The 19,004-nt window shown below is 46.5% G+C and overlaps 1 protein-coding gene across 1 annotated transcript in view; it reads right to left on the bottom strand.

Moving 5' to 3' along the window:
- Positions 1-19,004, bottom strand: part of LOC308483987 (uncharacterized protein) — a 20,938-nt gene extending 1,934 nt beyond the window's left edge. The window contains exons 1-14 of the mRNA XM_081018448.1: positions 18,500-19,004; positions 16,318-16,466; positions 14,381-14,541; positions 12,813-12,972; positions 9,629-9,799; positions 7,816-7,907; positions 7,374-7,531; positions 6,655-6,758; positions 4,558-4,782; positions 3,775-3,860; positions 2,582-2,718; positions 1,973-2,062; positions 1,064-1,272; positions 21-227 (exon numbers count right to left, since the gene is read on the bottom strand). Of these exons, the coding sequence (XP_080874574.1) occupies positions 21-227; positions 1,064-1,272; positions 1,973-2,062; positions 2,582-2,718; positions 3,775-3,860; positions 4,558-4,782; positions 6,655-6,758; positions 7,374-7,531; positions 7,816-7,907; positions 9,629-9,799; positions 12,813-12,972; positions 14,381-14,541; positions 16,318-16,464 (1,947 nt within the window). The 5' untranslated portion in view covers positions 16,465-16,466; positions 18,500-19,004. The remainder of the gene's footprint in view (positions 1-20; positions 228-1,063; positions 1,273-1,972; positions 2,063-2,581; positions 2,719-3,774; positions 3,861-4,557; positions 4,783-6,654; positions 6,759-7,373; positions 7,532-7,815; positions 7,908-9,628; positions 9,800-12,812; positions 12,973-14,380; positions 14,542-16,317; positions 16,467-18,499) is intronic.

The following is a 19,004-nucleotide window of genomic DNA, read 5'->3' as shown; positions in this document are numbered from 1 at the left end:
ATACACACATGCTGTCTCACCTCTTCGCCATCCCTGGAGCCCACATTCTTCACTACTGCAGAGATGCTGAGGTTACCACATATGGGCACGACATTGGCACCTAGCACCAGGTCGCTGTATTGGAAGGTGGTAAACGAGAGCCCATAGCCAAAGGGGTACAGCGGAGCCTCGTCCCCATAGTAGCGATATGTCCGTCCAACCATCGTGTAGTTCTCCATTGGTGGAACCTGTGGTAACGGCCACAAATGAGTGAACAGGATGGGAAGAAGCCCATGGGCCAAGCCAGTCTGAATGAGGAGGCACATGGTGGGAAATGCACAAGGTACAACCAATAGCAAGGAGTATATCTTAGCTCAGGGGTCGCCAGTGCGGAACCTGTGGACACCAGTGTGCTTGCCAGTAATTCCCATGGTGCCTGTAAAGGGTCTTAGCTAACATGTCCTCCAAAATCCACAATGCTATTTGCTTTTCCTGCTCAGTTCCTGCTTGCAAGGCTCAGGTTCACGTACACCCTTAAAACATGCCCATATTTCATTGGATGCCAGGAAGGAATACACACCTGCAGCCAACGCACCAGAATGTAAACCCCACTTGTAGGCTGACAAATGAGGGTTAAATTTTGCTCAGGGAACAGGTGCATGGCAAATAAAGCCTATAAAATGCAGGCTTCTTTCCTTTCTCCAGAGGATGGGACAAAAAAGCGCTTTGCCATCCCAGTGCACTGTGCTTCCCAAAATGTTGAGCAAGGCCCCTTGTGCTGTGGTTCCCAAGCACCCACAAACCAGCTGGCTGGTGGGTGTGTGGGAACCCCACAAGGGATTTTGACAGGTGAGTGGGACAACCCACCTGTCTATCATGTGATGTCATAATACATGGCTGATACTGATATGGATCTAGCCCACGGAGCCAAAACCCAATTCCTGCTTTAAGAACTGGTGCATGAGCTTGCTTTCCCCCTCCTCCCTCCCCAACCCTTTTTTCTTGTATGTCGTGTCTGTTAAACTGCAAGTCTGTGGGGGCAGGGATTGTCTTACCTACAAATTTCTGGGCATCCTAGTCTTACCTGGTGCATGCCTGCAGGCCACGTAGCAGGGAGTCGACCAGCAGGATTTGCCCCTTTAGCTCCCACCAACACCTTGGCAAGAGCCAGGCCGGTGGCCTGAGCGGGGTAGAAACAGGCTAAGATCGCTCCCACACTGTCCTGTGCCTTGGCCCAGCTCACGTCAAGCGGGCCTGCGTTGAACAGCAGCAGAATCACTGGACGTCCAGCAGCTGAAATCAAAGCCCTAAGCAATTAATAAACAGGCCAAATCAATGCCATGCATGCAAACACTCATTAATGAGCCATAACCCAACACCCAGCATGGAACTTCAAGTCCAAGGTTCAAATCCTTATTCAGCCAGGAAGCTCTCTGGGAGCAGCCAGCAGTGAGCATCAGTAGCTCTCGGGGAACATATGGCCTACTTTCAAAAGACTTCTGCAAGTTATCAGTTGAGATCTCTGGTGAGAGCAATTCCTCCCTACCCCAGAGCCTGCTGATTGGGAAAGAAGAAGGAGAGAAGAAGGCAGGAGGTAGAGAGATGGAAATGGGGCATGCCCTGTCCTCATCTGGCTCTGGGCCTCACCCACTGATGCCTTTGACCCTGTCCACTGCCAGCATGTGGCCCCCAACTAATTATCCCAGAAGGAATGCAGCCCTTGATGTGGACAACCCTGAGCTAGATGGACCAATGCCTGACTCAACATTGTCAGCTTCCTAAGGGTCAATCTAAACAGTTACCAAGGGAGCCCCACCACCATCACCAAACACCTCAATTTCACAACTGCCCATGAGCCACAGAAGAGTTTAGATTGGCTGCTTGCTGTGGGTTACCTGCAGGCCCCACCTTCTATAGTGCTTGGTGCAACCAAGTGCCTTTGGCATCCCCCTTCCTCATGTAGTCTCCCCCGGGGCAAAAACATCAAGCTTACCCCAGGCCACAGCATCCTGAAGGAGTTCCAGCTGGTGGCCAGGCAAGGCTAAGTCCTTCCGGTCTTTGGTTTCTGTCTCCAGATCCATTCCTGGGCAGAGGGAGTTAGAAGTCATGTTAAACAGAGCCCACCCACTCCCTTCCCTCTTGTCCTCATCCTAAACAAACCTCCTTTCCAAAAGTTTGAGAAATGGCAAAGTACCACTCTCCAAAAGCAACAGAAGATGTCCATCAGTCTTACTGAGAAGCCAGGCTCCACTGATGGAGTGGCTTGAGGTCTGCATGCTGGTGGACCACAGCTCCCATCACCACTGACCATGACACCTGTGCTCCCTGCTCTCATGATTAATGTCTCAAGGGGGCTCCATGAGAACCAATGATTGTGAACCCACAAGGCTGGCCCTGCTGCTGGCTAAAGTTCCCCAGAATCCCACCCACCCAAGTCTGTGCACTGTGCACACATAGATGAGGAAGCCTGCACATGCATAGACCTCTATGCACACGGCTTTCTCTGCCATTCAACTCCAATTGCACAGGTTGTCATCTTGCAACCGTAGGGAAAAGCATGGTGCTGTTCTTACCCTCTTTCTTCACCAGATGTGGGGCTTACCTGTACCCAGGCACACAACCACGATGTCTGCTGCTTCTACCGCAGCCTTCACTTGGGCTGGCATATAGGTGCTGCACGTGGGAAAGGTACATCCGGCAGCAAAGGTGACATTCGCCGCAATTGTTGCCAGGCCCCTCCTGCACCAGGCAGAGATGAGAACAGCTCTCAGTTTCTTAAGGGCAAACACTGGAAACGTATTTGTTCTCTGCCAAAAAGTATCTGGATTTGGCCTGCATAACCCATGGACTGCAAAGCCACATAGTGGGATCTGCCTGGAACTTAGCCCCATCCAACCTTACACACACACATACACCTCAGCATGTATTTACTGCCCTGAGTAGGCAACAGAAGCCAGCTGGGTTATGGAGACCCAGCAGGGCCATACAGGGTGGTGGGCTGTGTCTGGCATCCTAGGATGGCAGTGGCTTCTTGGACTTTTGGACCATGCACATCCAAAGCCTGTGGCTACAATTCACTGCATTGATGAGAGTGTATTTGCTTCTTTTCAATAGAGTGTTTGGCTTCCAAGAGCTGGCCTTGACACTAAGGGTTGGGTTTTTTTGTTTTGAAGCAAAGGCAGAAGAGGGAAGTGATTGAAAATGGAAAATAAGTGCCCGATGTGGGAGGGGGAAAGCAGAGTGCTGGGTGTAGGAATGCTCAAAGCTTCATTTCCAGAGAGAGGTTCTGACTCTGAAATGCATATGATGTGGTTCTACTGGTAAAACTAAGCAAGTCAGACCCTAAAGGATGGGATGGGAAATGCAATGGGCCATTCTGAGCTCTGGAACAGCAACTATTCTATCCTTGGTAAAGGTAAAGTGACCCCTGACCGTTAGGCCCAGTCGCGGACGGTTCTGGGGTTGCGGCGCTCATCTTGCTTTATTGGCCGAGGGAGCCAACCTTGCATCAAACAAGGATGTGTGTATGAGACAGCCCTACTTAAAGGGCAGTTATGGGTCGGGCACCCAGCATGTCCTCGGCCTGAAGGACTTTAGTCCCTTTTGAAAACTCTCGTAATTTCTTGTCTGTTGCAGAATCTGTCTGGCAAAGATGGCCCTACTCTGCATGCAAAAAGTAAGGCCAACTCTAGGGTGTAGATTCAATTTAAATGAAGATACAGCTGCTCCAGCATCCTACCAGGAATGCCTTCCAAGGATGGATCAGGAGGGAGGAGAGGTTTCTTCAGGACTTACCTGGGTGTATAGATGTACTGAGGCTCTGGGACTGGAGCGTAGTTCCCAAAGAGAACCCTAGGGTTGTCGGCAAAGGGCCCAACCACCTGCCAAGAAGAAATTAGGGGCCACAATGGGATTCAGATGATTCAGAGAGTGGGAGGTCCAGGGGCCATGCAACATTATTAAGTTATTCATCACATTCCAAGCAACAGTTTCAAGGTGATGTACATTGAAGATAATTAAACACACAAACACACACACACACACACAGAGAGAGAGAGAGAGAGAGAGAGCGCAAATGGATTTAAAACCGAACTAAAACCACACAAGGTAGACACTCATGGAAAACACCCCTTTATCCAGCTAGGAAAGTCTGCTGAAACAGAATGTGCAAATAGTGGGCACTTGTTGTGTCTCAACATGTAGCGGTTGAGACCTAATGTGAAAAACAGAAAATGGTCACTGCCATTCCAGCCAATTGCTGGAAATCACAAGTGGGGACAGTGCAGTTGCACTCAGGTCCACCGAGCACAGGACTGGCAGCAATTCCTCAAGGACTTGGGACAAGGGTCTCTCTCCACCCTTCAGCTAGAGATGGAAGGGTTTGAAACAGAAAATTTAATGCACGCAAAGGACAGAATGCAGTAAATCAATCATTTAATATTTCAATACTGAGTTCTGCATTTAGTTTCTCTGTTGCAGTATGCCCTGTTCCAGTGTTGCCAGAGGTGATGCAACTCTGGAGAATGAGCAAGGGACGAGATGCCCTCCCCATCACACCACTCCATGGTGAACACTTACTGCAAAGTTCTTCCTCAACACATCTGGGGCCTTAAGAGGTAGCATCCCGTGCTGGTTTTTTAGCAGGACAAAGGACTGAATGGCAGCTTCAAGAGCCAGCTGGCGGTGGGCCTCCGTCTGCACGTCCTCCAGTCCCAGGGCATTGTAGGGGTTCATGGTTGGCGGGTCAAACTCACCCAGGCGCAAGCGGGTGCGGAAAAGTGGGCGGACACTGGCCCTGATCGTCTGCAGGAGATAGTAGGAGGGAGGGGAGGCACAGAGCTGGCTAGTGAAGCAGCAGTGTAATGGAAGGATGGAGATGGGTGAAAGATCTTCACTCCCACAGACTTCTAGGGAAAGGTGGGGAACCTCCCCACTTATCCCGTGAAACCATGTCGGCCAAGCCTCGCTCACCTCCCCTTCCGCAATGTCATATATAACTGAAGAGCTTGTAGAATATTACAGAAACATGCACAGCTCTTAAGATCCCAAAAGGTTTTAAGCCTACAGCAATTACACATGGAGAGAAGCAAAATACTGAGGAAAACCAAGCCATTAGAAAACATCAAATATAGTAAGTAAATGGACCAGATGGATTTATTTCAGATTACTGCAAAGGAACATTTGATTGAGGCTATTAATAAAATACACAAATAAATCCTTCTGCGAAGACAGTTGCTAGGATTGTATTTTACAAGTTAATTAAAGAAACTGATTGGTGAATTAGTATGTTAGAGCTATCTTTTTGGTGTGGCTATATTCTCTGCTTCAAATACTACTGAGATCAGGGACAGAGGAAATATTAGTAGCTATATCATGTATTGTATTAACATTATTATTTGCTATCATTTCCTCTTTGTTATGTATTGGTCTCAGAGTTAGGAGTGGAACAGAAGCAGAATGTGTATAAGGGGAGGAAAAGCCTCAAACCACAGACTACTAAAAATGTTGTAGGGATCTCAAAGGGCATCTATAGCAACACCCTTTTAACAGCATCCCTAAAAGGTAGTCATACAGCTTCTGCTTTAAAAAAAACCCTATTAATAACAGAGAGTCCACTCCCTTCTAACACACTGTCCCACTATTGAACACCTTGTACTGTCAGGAAACCTGTTTCTCAAAATTTGAACCTGCTGGTGTCGATACTGCTCTCTGGAACAGCCAAGCTTGTGCCCTCCAGGTGTTTTGGGATACAACTCCCATCATCCCTAACCATTGGCTATGCTGGCTGGGGCCATAGCTGTCAACTTACAGATTTGAAAATAAGGGACCAGCAGCCTCGAAAATAAGGGATCAGCAGCCAAAATAAGGGATTTTCCGAACACAGGTATGTTCAACTTCTGAGCCCCTCCGAGCCAAAGGCAGAAAGCCCAGCCAACAGCCAAATGAAGCCTCAAGCGGTGGTTCCCACAGCGCAGCAACCCGGCAAAGGGTATGCAGCAAGGAAAACCACCGTCACCTCTCCGCTGGGAAGCGCTGAGCAAAGGTGAGTCGCCAGGCAATGCGGCCGATTTGATCGGCACAAGGCATGCAAGCTCCACCCACCAGTCGTTCTTAGACTCCTTATTGGGTGAGCAACACAGCTGGAGCCTCCCTCCTCCCTGGCCGGCAGGCAGGGAGGGAGAGGAGCTGCTTCCTTTGAAACCCGGGAAATTTAAGGGACAGCATCAATAAGGGACAGCAGCGGGACACAGTGCTGGGATAAGGGACTTTCCCGCCAAATAAGGGACGGTTGAATGGGGCTGATGGGAGCTTAGTCTAAAACATCCAGCAAGCACCAGATCTCTCTGGAGCAAGAGGTAAGAGTCTTTTGGGGAGGCACTATGGATGATGTTCTAATTTTTCTATTTTCCGATGTTTTAATCTGTTTTGTATTTTGTATTACTTTTATGGAAATTACTTGGAGACACAATATTTAAATATCTTAACTAAATAACTAAAATGTTCACACAGGGAATATGCTCCTCAGGCGCCATTGTCTATCTGTAGGATATTCTTTAGGAAATAGGATGATTTCACATTTTGGCATGCATGAGCTGCAATTGGATGGTCACTAATAACTGCATCCAATGACCCACCTTTTCCCACTCCTTGTTCCCCTTGGGTGGAACCACTTACTTCCAAGGAGATGTTGCCTTTGGCAACAGCCTGGCCTATAAATGTGAAAGAATTGTTCACCATCCCGTATGAAACTTCCAGGTTGCATCCGGCATTCACAGAAGCTGCAGCAGGAGAGGTAGAGAATTGGGATCATTATAGTCCAAGAGTTCAAAGACACAACTTTTCCTCAGCTGAACTTAACTGGATTGTATCTTTTTTAAACATAAGCACCTCTGGATGCGTTACAAGCAGAAGAATGGGACAAAAATATTAATCACGGTAATACATAATAGATTGCTTTGTGCTCTACATTCAGACTAAAGTTTCTAATTACTAATAAGATATACCCATTCTGGTATGCAGCTTTGAGTAGCGTACACCATTTTGCAAGCCACGTCCTGATATAATGCATTTCTGTGTATGTTATTTTCACTAATATATAGACTTTTATCCACACATTCCCCATATATAATCCTTTTTGTACACAATACTCCTTCATTGGCTCCCAAGACAGACAGATGCCAACTGTTTGATTGGAGAACTGCGTTGCAAAATTAAGACAACTGTGGGTTCTGAAAGATAATTGTGTTTTGATTCATGTTATTGGTCCAAGACCTACAAAATGGGTTATGTTCTCATTAAAGTGCAAACTCGATCTAATTTCTCAACCCGTCCTCATTATGGGGAGATTCCCACTCTGGGCTGAGAGCCGGACGTCAATGCTGGGTAGTGCTCACCTATGGCAGACTCCAGTAAGCTGTGGGTATAGTTGTGACCAAGCCATAACAGTTCCACAGCTCCCTCATCGCTCACCACATAGCCCTGGAAGCCCCATTCTCCACGCAGGATGTCTGTTAGCAGGTTCTTGTTAGCGCAGGCAGGGATTCCATTAATCCTGGCAGAGGCAACAAAGACAGTTATCAGGCTCAAAAGTGTTGCAAACATTGCTGGTATGCCCTCTGCTCTAATGGCGAACAATGTAATTTTAGCACAGGGGTGGGAAACTTTTTCAGCCACATTCACTTGGGAGAAACCTTGGGGGCCACAAGCCTAACAATGTCTACTCAGAAGTACATCCTACTGAATTCAATGGGGGCTCACTCTCAGGTTAACTGGGATCAGGATTGAAGCCTAATGTCCCATTGCCATCCAAAAGTTAGGGAGAGAACCCAGACATACCTGTTATAGCTGCACATGAAGCTGAAGGTTCCAGCCCGTACGCAGGCCTCAAACTGAGGCAGGAAGGTCATGCGCCAGTCACGCTCCTCCACCTGGTACAGAGCACAGATATCATTCCCTCCTGGCATACCACCACCGCCACCCCAAGCATTGTTGGCAAAATTCCAGGACACACAGAAATAGGGTCAGCCCGAGACATTTTACCGCCTGAAGCAAAGAACAAGATGGCGTCTTTCTCCCCATTCTGTGTAGAGAAGTCAACAAGACTGGCTGCTGAATCTTAGTTGAACACTGGCAACACAACAACACCCTTTACTGTATCAGAAGGCAGCAGGATAATTTAGGGAGTGCAGAGCAATCTGCATGTAACACATAGCTTTGCCCGCCAGCAGAGGGGGATAGTAAGAGCTGTTCGACAGTGGAATTTGCTGCCAAGGAGTGTGGTGGAGTCTCCTTCTTTGGAGGTCTTTAAGCAGAGGCTTGACAACCATATGTCAGGAGTGCTCTGATGGTGTTTCCTGCTTGGCAGGGGGTTGGACTCGATGGCCCTTGTGGTCTCTTCCAACTCTATGATTCTATGGGGCTCAGGAGCAACAGTGGGGGAACAGACCCCACTGCTGTTTGTTGTGCAAGAGACCAAATCAACTTCTATTGCACAACCCAAATTTGCTGGTAGAAGAAGAAGAGTTTGGATTTGATATCCCACTTTATCACTACCCTAATTAATCTCAAAGCGGCTAACAATCTCCTTTCCCTTCCTCCCCCACAACAAACACTCTGTGAGGTGAGTGAGGCTGAGAGACTTCAGAGAAATGTGACTAGCCCAAGTTCACCCAGCAGCTGCATGTGGAGAGCGGGGACGTGAACCCGGTTCACCAGATTACGAGTCTACCGCTCTTTACCACTACACCACACTGGCTCTCCCAGTGTATGTGGTATGTGATTGAATCCCACTCACAAAGCAGCAATAGTTTGGAAGGGAGGCTTAGGGGATTCAAGATTTTGGAGCCAATATTTAATTTCAGTGGTGCATTATTTTTGCTGCTTTTGTGATTCAAGTTTTTGTATATGAGGCTCTTAAACTCAGGGTTGTGGGTTTGAGCTCCACGTTGGGCAAAATATTTCTGCATTGCAGGGTGTTGGACTAGATGACCCTTGTGGTCCCTTCCAATTCTATGATTCTTATTATGAATTAAAAGGGGGTTGCTTAATTGAATTGGATATTTCTTAATGAGATGCTTTCATTAATCAATTGATTATCTCAATTTTGTTATAACTTGTAACTTAGTGAGTTGAGTGAGCCCACCACTTATGTGAGGGTTCTGTTCCGGGGTCCATGTGCAAAGGCAGAACCCCACCCCCAGAAACCCCACCACCACCACCAAATTAACCAACCCTTATCTGTCCAGAGTGGGCCTTGCCCTCTGCCTCACTCACCGGCCTTTGGGAAGGTTGTACGAGGGTCCTGGGAGCCTCACACATCCTTCCCAGAGGCTGCAAAACAAGGCGTAGAGCTCTACAAACTCTGTAGCGGGTTCCCCCTCACTCCATTTATTTATTTTTCAGCCATGAGCCTAAGGCTACAATCACAAAAACAAATTGTGCATCAGTGGCAGGCCCGCTGTATGTAACTTTCTTCATGTTGTGAGCTGCCTTGAGCATAGTTTACTATGGAAAGGCGGCATACAAATAAATGATAATGATGATGGCGGAAGCAGGGAGAGGGGGGGAATGAGCCAGCACACAGGACAAGGAAACCTCCTCCATTCAGCCCTTGCCACCTCCCAGCTCCCAACCTGCCAGTCATACTGACCTTGGCATCGAAGGAATAACGGGGCTCAGGGATGTTCTCGGGGCCCCCATGGACGGAAAAGTGCTTGCAGCCAGCGCTGGCCTTGATATAGCGGGGGTGGTCACCCTGCAGCCCTGTCACAAAAGCCACACCCAGCTCCCTGGTCAAGAATGGATCCTCTCCGTAAGTCTCCTGAAGAATAGACAGACAGACAGAGACTTGGGTCATGCCCGTTCTCTGTGACATGTCCCTCCTCCTCCCCCTCCTCTCAGTTCCTGGTGTCCACACCTTTCATCACCACAAAGGAACCTGCTGTCTGGTACTTCTGGTGAGAGAGCCACAGTCATTCCCTCCCTTTGGAAATTAGATAAATGCCAACAGCATTACATCTTAGCCACTTATTTAGACCTCTTTACTTACACAAGTTTCTCCTGCGGTGTGACCCAGTTAGTGTATTGTATTACTGATTTATTATGTTCTATTTAGTTTGTATTTTATTTTTGCTATATTGTTTTTGAACCGTACATAGTTTGGTGTCTATTTTTTAAGCAGTACAATGGTACCTCTGGTTACGAACAAAATTCATTCCGGAGGTCCGTTCTTAACCTGCAACCGTTCTTAACCTGAGGTACCACTTTAGCTAACAGGGCCTCCTGCTGCTGCCACGTTGCCGCCGCGCGATTTCTGTTCTCATCCTGAGGTAAAGTTCTTAACCCGAGGTGTTTGTAACCCGAGGTACCACTGTACATGAATTTTGGTTTAACAAATTTTTTTTTTTATTGATACAGCAAAAAAGAAAAAAAAACAAGACAAGAAATACAAAACAAACCATGATAAGGACAATATTAATTACAAATCAATAAACCAAAAAGTGTTCTTTGGACTATAGACCCGACCTCCAGCCCATTCCTTATTTCAATTATTAATTATTTGTTGCCCATAGACGTTTTTGTCTTAAATTAACTGATTAACTAATTATTGATTTATCTAAGGTTTCAGATCTTTCTTAAATCTACTACTAAAGTTATTCAAATGCTGCAGCAGAATTTAAACTACTGTAATTGTTTTTCAAATAAACTTTAAAGACTTCCCATTTTGAGATGATTCCTGTTTTGGTTTGTTCTTTATTTTTTCTGATAAACTATCTAACTCTGCATAATCCGTTAACTTTTGGATCCATTCATGAACAGAAGGAATTTCACCACTCTTCCACTTTGTAGCGATAAGGACTCTTGCTGCCACTGTGGCATATAAAAATATACTGTATTTTTCGCCCCATAGGACGCACCGGCCCATAGGAAGCACCTAGTTTTTTGGGGGGGGGGGGGGACAAAGAAAAAAAATTTATTTCCCCCCCAGGCGCTTCTCCCTGCCGCCAGCCCCACAAGCTCGGGGGACAGCGGGGAGGCGGAGCGCCGCCATCCCGCTGTTCCCCGACCTGGTTTGGGCTTCAGGCAGATATCCGCAAGGCGTGGGAGTCCGGCAGGAAGTCAGGGAAACCAGGTTGGGGAAACCAGGTTGGGGAACTGAAGCCCGGGGCGCGCTGCAGGCTGCTATCCGCAAGCCTAGGGAGCCTGACGGGAACTCCCGCGGGCTCCCAAGGCTTACAGAGAGCTTCCTGAAGCGAAAGCCTGCATTCGTCCCATAGAACGCACACACATTTCCCCTTCATTTTTGGAGGGGAAAAAGTGCGTCCTATAGGGCGAAAAATACGGTACTCTTTATTTTTTGTGGGATATCCAAATCTGTGATCCCCAGGAGGTAAGCTTCTGGTTTTCTCTTAAAGGAAGTCTTTATTATTTTTTGTATTTCTAAGTGGATACCCTCCCAAAATGCCTCGATTTTTTTGCATAGCCACCACATATGGTAGAAAGTGCCTGATTTATCTCCACACTTCCAGCAATTACTGGGGACATTTTTGTACATCTTTGACAATTCCCAAGGTGTTAGATACCATCGGTGTTGCATTTTTAGGAAGTTTTCTTTTAGAGTATAACAGTTTGTGAATTTCCAATTATTCTTCTACAAATTTCCCCACTGTGGCATGGTTATTGAATACCCAAAGTCCTGTGACCACCTAACCATGGCTGCAGTGACCTCCTCCTCCTTGACTTCCCAGTCAAGGCGGAGTCAGTATGCTTTGGAGAGGGTTTTTCTTTTAGAGTTTACTATCTCAGATTCGAATCGAGAGATTTCTGTTACAAAACCCTTTTGTTTGTCAGATTTACATTTTTCATATACAGTGGTACCTCGAGTTACATACGCTTCAGGTTACATACGCTTCAGGTTACAGACTCTGCTAACCCAGAAACAGTGCTTCAGGTTAAGAACTTTGCTTCAGGATGAGAACAGAAATCGTGCTCCGGCGGCGCAGTGGCAGCGGGAGGCCCCATTAGCTAAAGTGGTGCTTCAGGTTAAGAACAGTTTCAGGTTAAATACAGACCTCCGGAAGGAATTAAGTACTTAACCCGAGGTACCACTGTACCTGATGGTATTGGAATATTTTGGTAAAATATTTTAAAACAAGCAGCATTTTTCTCATATTTTCTCATGTTTTTTCATATTCCTGCATTTTTATTCTTACAAAATTAAGTAAATAATAAATAGAATATGAAAATATCTAAGAAAAAATAGCCATCCCAATACGCCAAGCTTGGTAATAGGAGTAACACCTTTGACCAGAAACAGGTCATGTGTTCCCCAATAATCCATATTTGGCTCTTATTGCCCACTTTAGGCACCACTATGGATGGGGAATAAATGAGATTCAGTTTTCATTTAAAGACAGTCCTACTTACGGGTAATTTGCACTTTCTGAAACAAGAAAAGAACTGAAACACAACCATCCTTTGAAATTCATTCTTTCCTGAATTTTGAAGTGCAGTTTTTCCAGCTAAATGTGTTCAAACATGCACATACTAGTGTAAAGTGTGCATAGAAATGCTTGTATTGGTGAAAACAGCATACAAAAAAGGCATTGTACTGGGGAAAGTTGCTTTGCAAAAATGCTCGTATTAGGATAAATCCACACTAAAATGTTGATGAATTACCATGAGGACTTTTTAGAAGGGAAATCACAAACTGATGTGGAAATGTGGAGAATTGAACTTAAGAGCAGAAAATGAGAAACTGAAATGAACAGGTCTGCCCATCCCTCTGTATCCTCCCACCTGTGGAGTCCCCATTTCCTAAACCATTCTCATACCTGGTTTCTGCCCCACAGTGGGTGCCTCATAATGTTTAACATGGGGCTGAAGCAGCTCAGGCCAGTGTGGTCGTCATAGTTACCAACGGAGATGAAGTAGTTGTGTTTGGCACGGACCTCAGTGGCCGTGGCATTGGCCACGCGGTAGATGAGCTCAGGGCTGTCAGCAAAGAGAAGCAACAGTGGAGAGGAAGTCAAAAAGGACATTTTGATCTAGCAAATTGTTATTGAAGCTGAAGGCAGAGGCTGGGATGGAGGTGGGGTAAACCTATGTCTGGGCTGAGGCACTTCAGGAGACATTTTAGGTCCTGTTTGACTGAATGTTTGAGGCAAAAATGTCCTCACAACTGAGTTTCAGAACTATGTGAAGATTTGATCCCTTTTCCTAGTCCAATTACACCACACTGGCTACATGGAGGGGCATTTAAATCACGTCAGCTTCCCACCACCATTTTCTTTTTTAAAGGACCTTGGAATAGATTGACTACTTCAGTGAGGCTAGAAAATATTTTTTTCAGAGGGTTGAATCTGGTTTTCAAGAGGCACACGTATTTCTTTATTCCTTCTTCAGCCTCTGATACACATGGCTTTTGAAATTATACAAAACCCATTTACTAGAGGTGACGAGGGAATGTGTGCACACATCTCAAGAAGCGATTCCTCTTTCAAATAAACTTCAGTTCTCTGGAAAAATTGACGCTGCCTCTTGCAACTGACAGAAATGGAGGCCAGGTTGCCATTTGACAGGGCTTTGTGTCATTCAGGAACCTTACTTCGGGGGGGGGGGGAGAGCTGGCAACCAAGCAGAATTGCTTCTCTTAAATCAGCAACCATTTCTAATAATTAGAACTGTTATTTTCAGGCAGCTGAAATGGAAAACGAGGCCAGGACTGGCTCCAGGGCTGAAGGAACCCTTGGTATGTTACTTTTTTTAGGGTCCCTTCCTGCACTCAAGGGACCCCTCCACATGCTAGGCAACTGCCATTTTAAATTTAAAAAAAAAAAATCCCTCAGAGAGTGATTTTTATTTTATTTTATTTTTTAAAATAACATTTCTCTACCGCTCAGATGTCAAAACCTGTAAGCAGTTTACAGAAAACATTTTAAAATACATTAAAATGATCTATGAAAGCCAAAAGTTAAAAACAAGCTGATCTAAAAGTAATTCCAAATATCAATAAGATCAATAGTTAAAAATATAAATGATCGCAAAAGAAAATCACAGGTTAAAATGCACGTTAGCTTTGGAAATCTGAGTAGGCTTGGAAAAACAAAAACATTTTTATAAGGTGATAGAAACAATGCCAGAAAAGTGCTTGCCTAATTTCATCAGTATAATGGGGTAAGTTCCTACAAAGCACACTGGGAAATGTAAAATGGCGGCTCATGGTTGTCTGCCACTCAACAAGGCAGGACCATGGCAGAGCCCTAGTGGGCCCTCCCAGGGGACAGAGTCCCAGCAACTCTGTTGGGGCCAAAACGGGGCACTAGTAGAATAGGTTGAAAGGGAATCAAGGGGAACCTAGGAGAAGCCACAGCCAAGACCCACCTTTCAACAGCAGCCATACCTGAAGGAGGCAGCCAAGCCCAGGGCCTGGGGGAAAGCAGTTGCCCATCCTGGGGCCATAACGTCTCCACGCAGGCACTCCGTGTTCCAGCTGTAGGGCCCAATGCCCAGTCGTTTAATGGGCGGCGCTGGGTTGTTGCCCTTTGCCCCTCCTCTTGCCATCTGTGGGTGAACAAGCCACAGCACCAGTCAGCAGATGAGGCAGCCCCTCAGAACTCTTCCGTACCCAGTCTTTGTTTTGCAATGAGGTGGCACTAAGCTTAAGCTCAGGGAATCCCAAAGGGCTGATTCCTTTGTGCACTGGGATGGCAGCTTCCACTAGACCACTGAGTGCATATTAAATGCTTCTAAACACCAAGTAACCAGTGGTAGATTTTCCTCCCTCCTTTCAACCCACACTTGTGAGAGAAGCAGGGAATCTATTCTGTCTATGCTAAGGCAATCATAAGGTGCTTGTTATTCCAAATTAATTAACGAGGCTTGCAACATTTTCAGCCCGCTCCCATGCATGTTTAGCCAGAAGTAAGTCCAACTGAATCCAATTAGACTTACACTGAAGTAAAGATGCATTGCAAGGGTAGGAAACCTCAGGACCTGGGGCCAAATGTGGCCCTCCTGGCCTCTCTCTACACCCCCTAGGATATTCCATAAAAATGTGGAGTGCAGAGGAGCTGAAGGGCCCATTCCATTGGATTAAGGATTACACGCCTTACTACATCCCACCAATTACATAATGGGTCTGCCTGCCAGGGGATGTGGCTGATAAGAAGAGCCTCTGGGAAACCCACCAGCAGGACCTGAGTGCAACAGCACTCTTTCCTCCTGCGGTTTCCAGCAACTAGCATTCAGAACTGCCTCCAACATGGTTAAGGAGCCACTGATAGCCCTATTCTCTGTGAATTTGTGTAACTCTTTTTAAAAGCCATTGAAGTCGGCCATTAATCGCTACACCTTGTGGGAGCGAGTTTCATAGTTATGTGTTGTGTGAAGAAGTACTTCCTTTTGTCTGTGTTAAGAGAGAAGGAGGAAAACTTTTTATCTACCCATTTGCTCCACACTATGCATAGTTTTATAGATTTCTATCATGTTGGATTGTAGAGTTGGAAGGTACCATGAGGACCATCTAGTTCAACCCTTTGCAATGCTGGTATATGCAACTGTCTCATACAAGAATTGAACCTGCAACCTTAGCATTATCAGCAGCACACTCTAGCCAGCTGAGCTATCCAGGCTTTCTATTTCATTGCAATTGGCCATGAGATCGAAGAAGAACCTCCATGTTCTAAGAGAGTGTACAACTAAATCCTAGTTATTGTGTGTGCTGCAGGTAAAATGTAAAGGTAACCCTGACCTTAAGGTCCAGTCGCGGACGACTCTGGAATTGCGTGCTCATCTCGCTTTACTGGTCGAGGGAGCTGACGTTTGTCTGCAGACAGTTTTTCCGGGTCATGTGGCCAGCATGACTAAGCCACTTCTGGAGAACCAGAGCAGCGCACGGAAACACTGTTTACCTTCCCGCCGGAGCGGTACCTATTTATCTACTTGCACTTTGATGTGCTTTCAAACTGCCAGCTTGGCAGAAGCAGGGACCAAACAACGGGAGCTCACCCCATTGCGGGATTCGAACCGCCGACCTTCTGATTGGCAAGCCCTAGGCTCAGTGATTTAGACCACAGCGTCCCATTGTGTGCTGCAGGAAGGTAGAGCTAGTGCCTTAAATACCGGCTTATGGACTTCCCGGAAGCATCTGTTGGCCATTATGAGAAGGAAGATGCAGGACTCAATGGTTCCTTGATCCATCCAGCAGGAGTCTGATGTTCCTTACAATTCCAAACCAGCCCTCCTCCCTTCCTGCAGCTTTGATACCCTTTGCCAGGCCTCTCCACACCTATTCTGCCCTGCCACCTCTGTCAAATGGTCAAAAAGTGTTTCTTGTACCTGCAGTATCATCTCATCCAATGTCAGCCTGTTAACCAGGTCGTCCAGCCGCTCCTCCCAAGGCAATGTGGGGTCCCTGAAAGGGAAGTCCTGGCCCATGCACAGCCCAGCCACCAGCAGTAGGACGATGACGTGGAGAAAGGCCATCGCTTTCGGTACAGGAGAGAGGAAACAAATATGAGCACCACCAAGGACAACAATCACACCCTCCAAAGAAGGACCCCTTTTCCTTGAATGGCATCGTGGATGAGAACACAAAATGGTGCTGAGTGCCCACTGGGACTGGTAGGGTGGAATGCTGGGAACCCAACAGTAGGTGGCACCAGAGCCAATGGCAGGTGCAGCCAACTAAGTCTTGTTTTGTCTCCATCCTTCTCCCTGCTGAATTCTACAAGGGCAAAACTGAAACTAAGGACGAGGAAACTGACAGCTAAGGGAAGACTTGAGTTTGGTGGGGCAAATCACGTTCCCCATCCCTGCTGTGCTCCTTTGCCTCTGTCTCAGACTGGCAGAATCCAGGTACAAGGTACTCACCTTGGACACATCCCCCCAATCTGCAACAGGGGAGAGAACATTCCTTGTGCTCTGGGTGTGGCTCTGAAAGCATCCATGGAGCACCCCTCCATGTTGGAGCATGTTGGAGCACCCCTGATGTGTGCCAATACAGTGGTGCCTCGCAAGATGAAATTAATCCATTCCGCGAGTCTCTTCGTCTTGCGGTTTTTTCATCTTGCGAAGCACGGCTATTAGCGGCTTAGCGGCTATTAGCGGCTTAGCGGCTATTAACGGCTTAGCGGCTTTAAGAAAAAGGAAACAAACTCGCAAGAACTCGCAAGACGTTTCGTCTTGCGAAGCAAGCCCATAGGGAAATTCGTCTTGCGGAACGACTCAAAAAACGGAAAACTCTTTCGTCTTGCGCGTTTTTCGTCTTGCGAGGCATTCGTCTTGCGAGGTACCACTGTAAATGTATTAACTCATTAATTAAAAAACTTCTCAGATGAGTGTGCCCACACACCATCTTGATTTTAGATGTCATCAGCATTGAAGTCATTCCAGTTACACAATGTGACTTGCTCTGTGCTCATATTTTACGGATTACATTCTCTGAAACCAAGACATTTCTAAAAATGGCACATTTCCCCCAGAAAAAGCAGTAAAAAAAGTTCTCTGGAGAGCAGTAACCCTACTCTGCCCAATCTTATATGCCAGTGGTTCCCAACCTTTTTTTGGTATATTGACCTATTGGTTTATTGTCACATGACCAAAGTTCTTCAGCAGCCATCGGTTTTATGCATTTTAACTGCAAATTTGCCTATATTATAATTGTTACTTGAGACATCCATGCAAAAAATCACTTAAATTCATGTGGAACTTGTTGAGATATTTATAGTAGTTAACAAATTTACACAATTTTGTTCATGGGACTGTAAGAATACCAAACATCTGATTGCATTTCTAAAAACATATGGTTACACTAATCAGTGTTAGATGTAATAAACTATTTTAATAGTTTCATTCACAATGAAGTTCATTTATGCAAGAACCAGTGGGACAGTGGAGTTTGCATTTTGCCAACAGCTACATCACCGCAGGGTTTCATGGTTGTCTCAGATCATTTCATTTCCATAAGAGTCAGTGCTGAAAAACCTGTCTTGCAAAGATATATACTACCAAATGGCAGCAGCACAGAAATTTCTTCATTGGCAAGCACAGGTTACTCAGTGGTAATGCAGCAACTGAGAAATTTTGGTAGCATAAAGCCAAAATTTGAAAAACCTCATTTCCAAATTTTTTTAAATCTTTGATGGTCCTATCACGTGACAGTTCAAGGAGTTGTTCTTTTTGCACAAAGGCAACTTCCAGTGGAATCATTCAAACTCTACAGCGGAAAAGGAGTAGACAAATCTTGACTAAGGAAACTTCAAATCGCCCTGTGTCCCTGGTCCTAGATCTAGTGACAGCTCAACACAAGTTTGCTCTGAGCGTCGCCTCTAATGCACAGGCTGTTTTTGCTCAAAACAACTCCCTGTACAGTACAAGCCCCTTGTGGCGAACTATCACCGCATTATTATATGTCAAAAAGAAAAGGCTGTAAGATATATTTCATTACACTCGTTAAGTATTAAAGCAATAATTACTGGGTTGGGGGGTATCTTAAAAAGCCCTTGGCCCACTCGCTTACCTGTAAACCCCGCTTAATCCGAGGAGGACCCTCTTCCAAGTAAAGGCGGACAAGATCGCGCTGGTAAAAGCACCCGCTGCGCCGCCTAGCCCTCTCCGCCCCCTTTCTCCCTGGAAGCCGAAATCTAGGCGTGCAGACGTATCTGGGGACAGATCGTCCGCCCGCGCCGTTTTTCTCAGCAGGCAGATTGCAAAACGCTTATCAGGCTCAGGCGGCTTCCTTCAGCCTACGCAACCCGAGGGTGGGGTGCAGGCTGCTCCTATCCTGCCCTGGCTGTGCCCCCCTCCGGTCTTTTGGAAGGGCGCCACTGGATCCGGGCCTCGCCTTCCCGTTTCTCTGAAAGACCAAGCGGAACTGGGGGAAGCGTCTTTCTAGGCCCGGGTGGGTCCGGGTGTGTAGTTCAGGAAGCTGCAGGACTTGTTCCCAAGCGGTGCAAGCTGCAACGGGAAAACTTCTCCGTTCCCTCCTTTGGCAGCCTCCCTCCGTGCCGCGGGCTGCTGCTCCA

Source organism: Podarcis pityusensis, assembly GCF_964106645.2.
Source record: "Podarcis pityusensis genome assembly, chromosome: 8".
In the NCBI taxonomy this organism is placed as follows: Eukaryota; Metazoa; Chordata; class Lepidosauria; order Squamata; family Lacertidae; genus Podarcis; species Podarcis pityusensis.
Note: the sequence above shows the minus strand (reverse complement) of the source record. Positions and strands in the feature narration are given on the sequence as shown.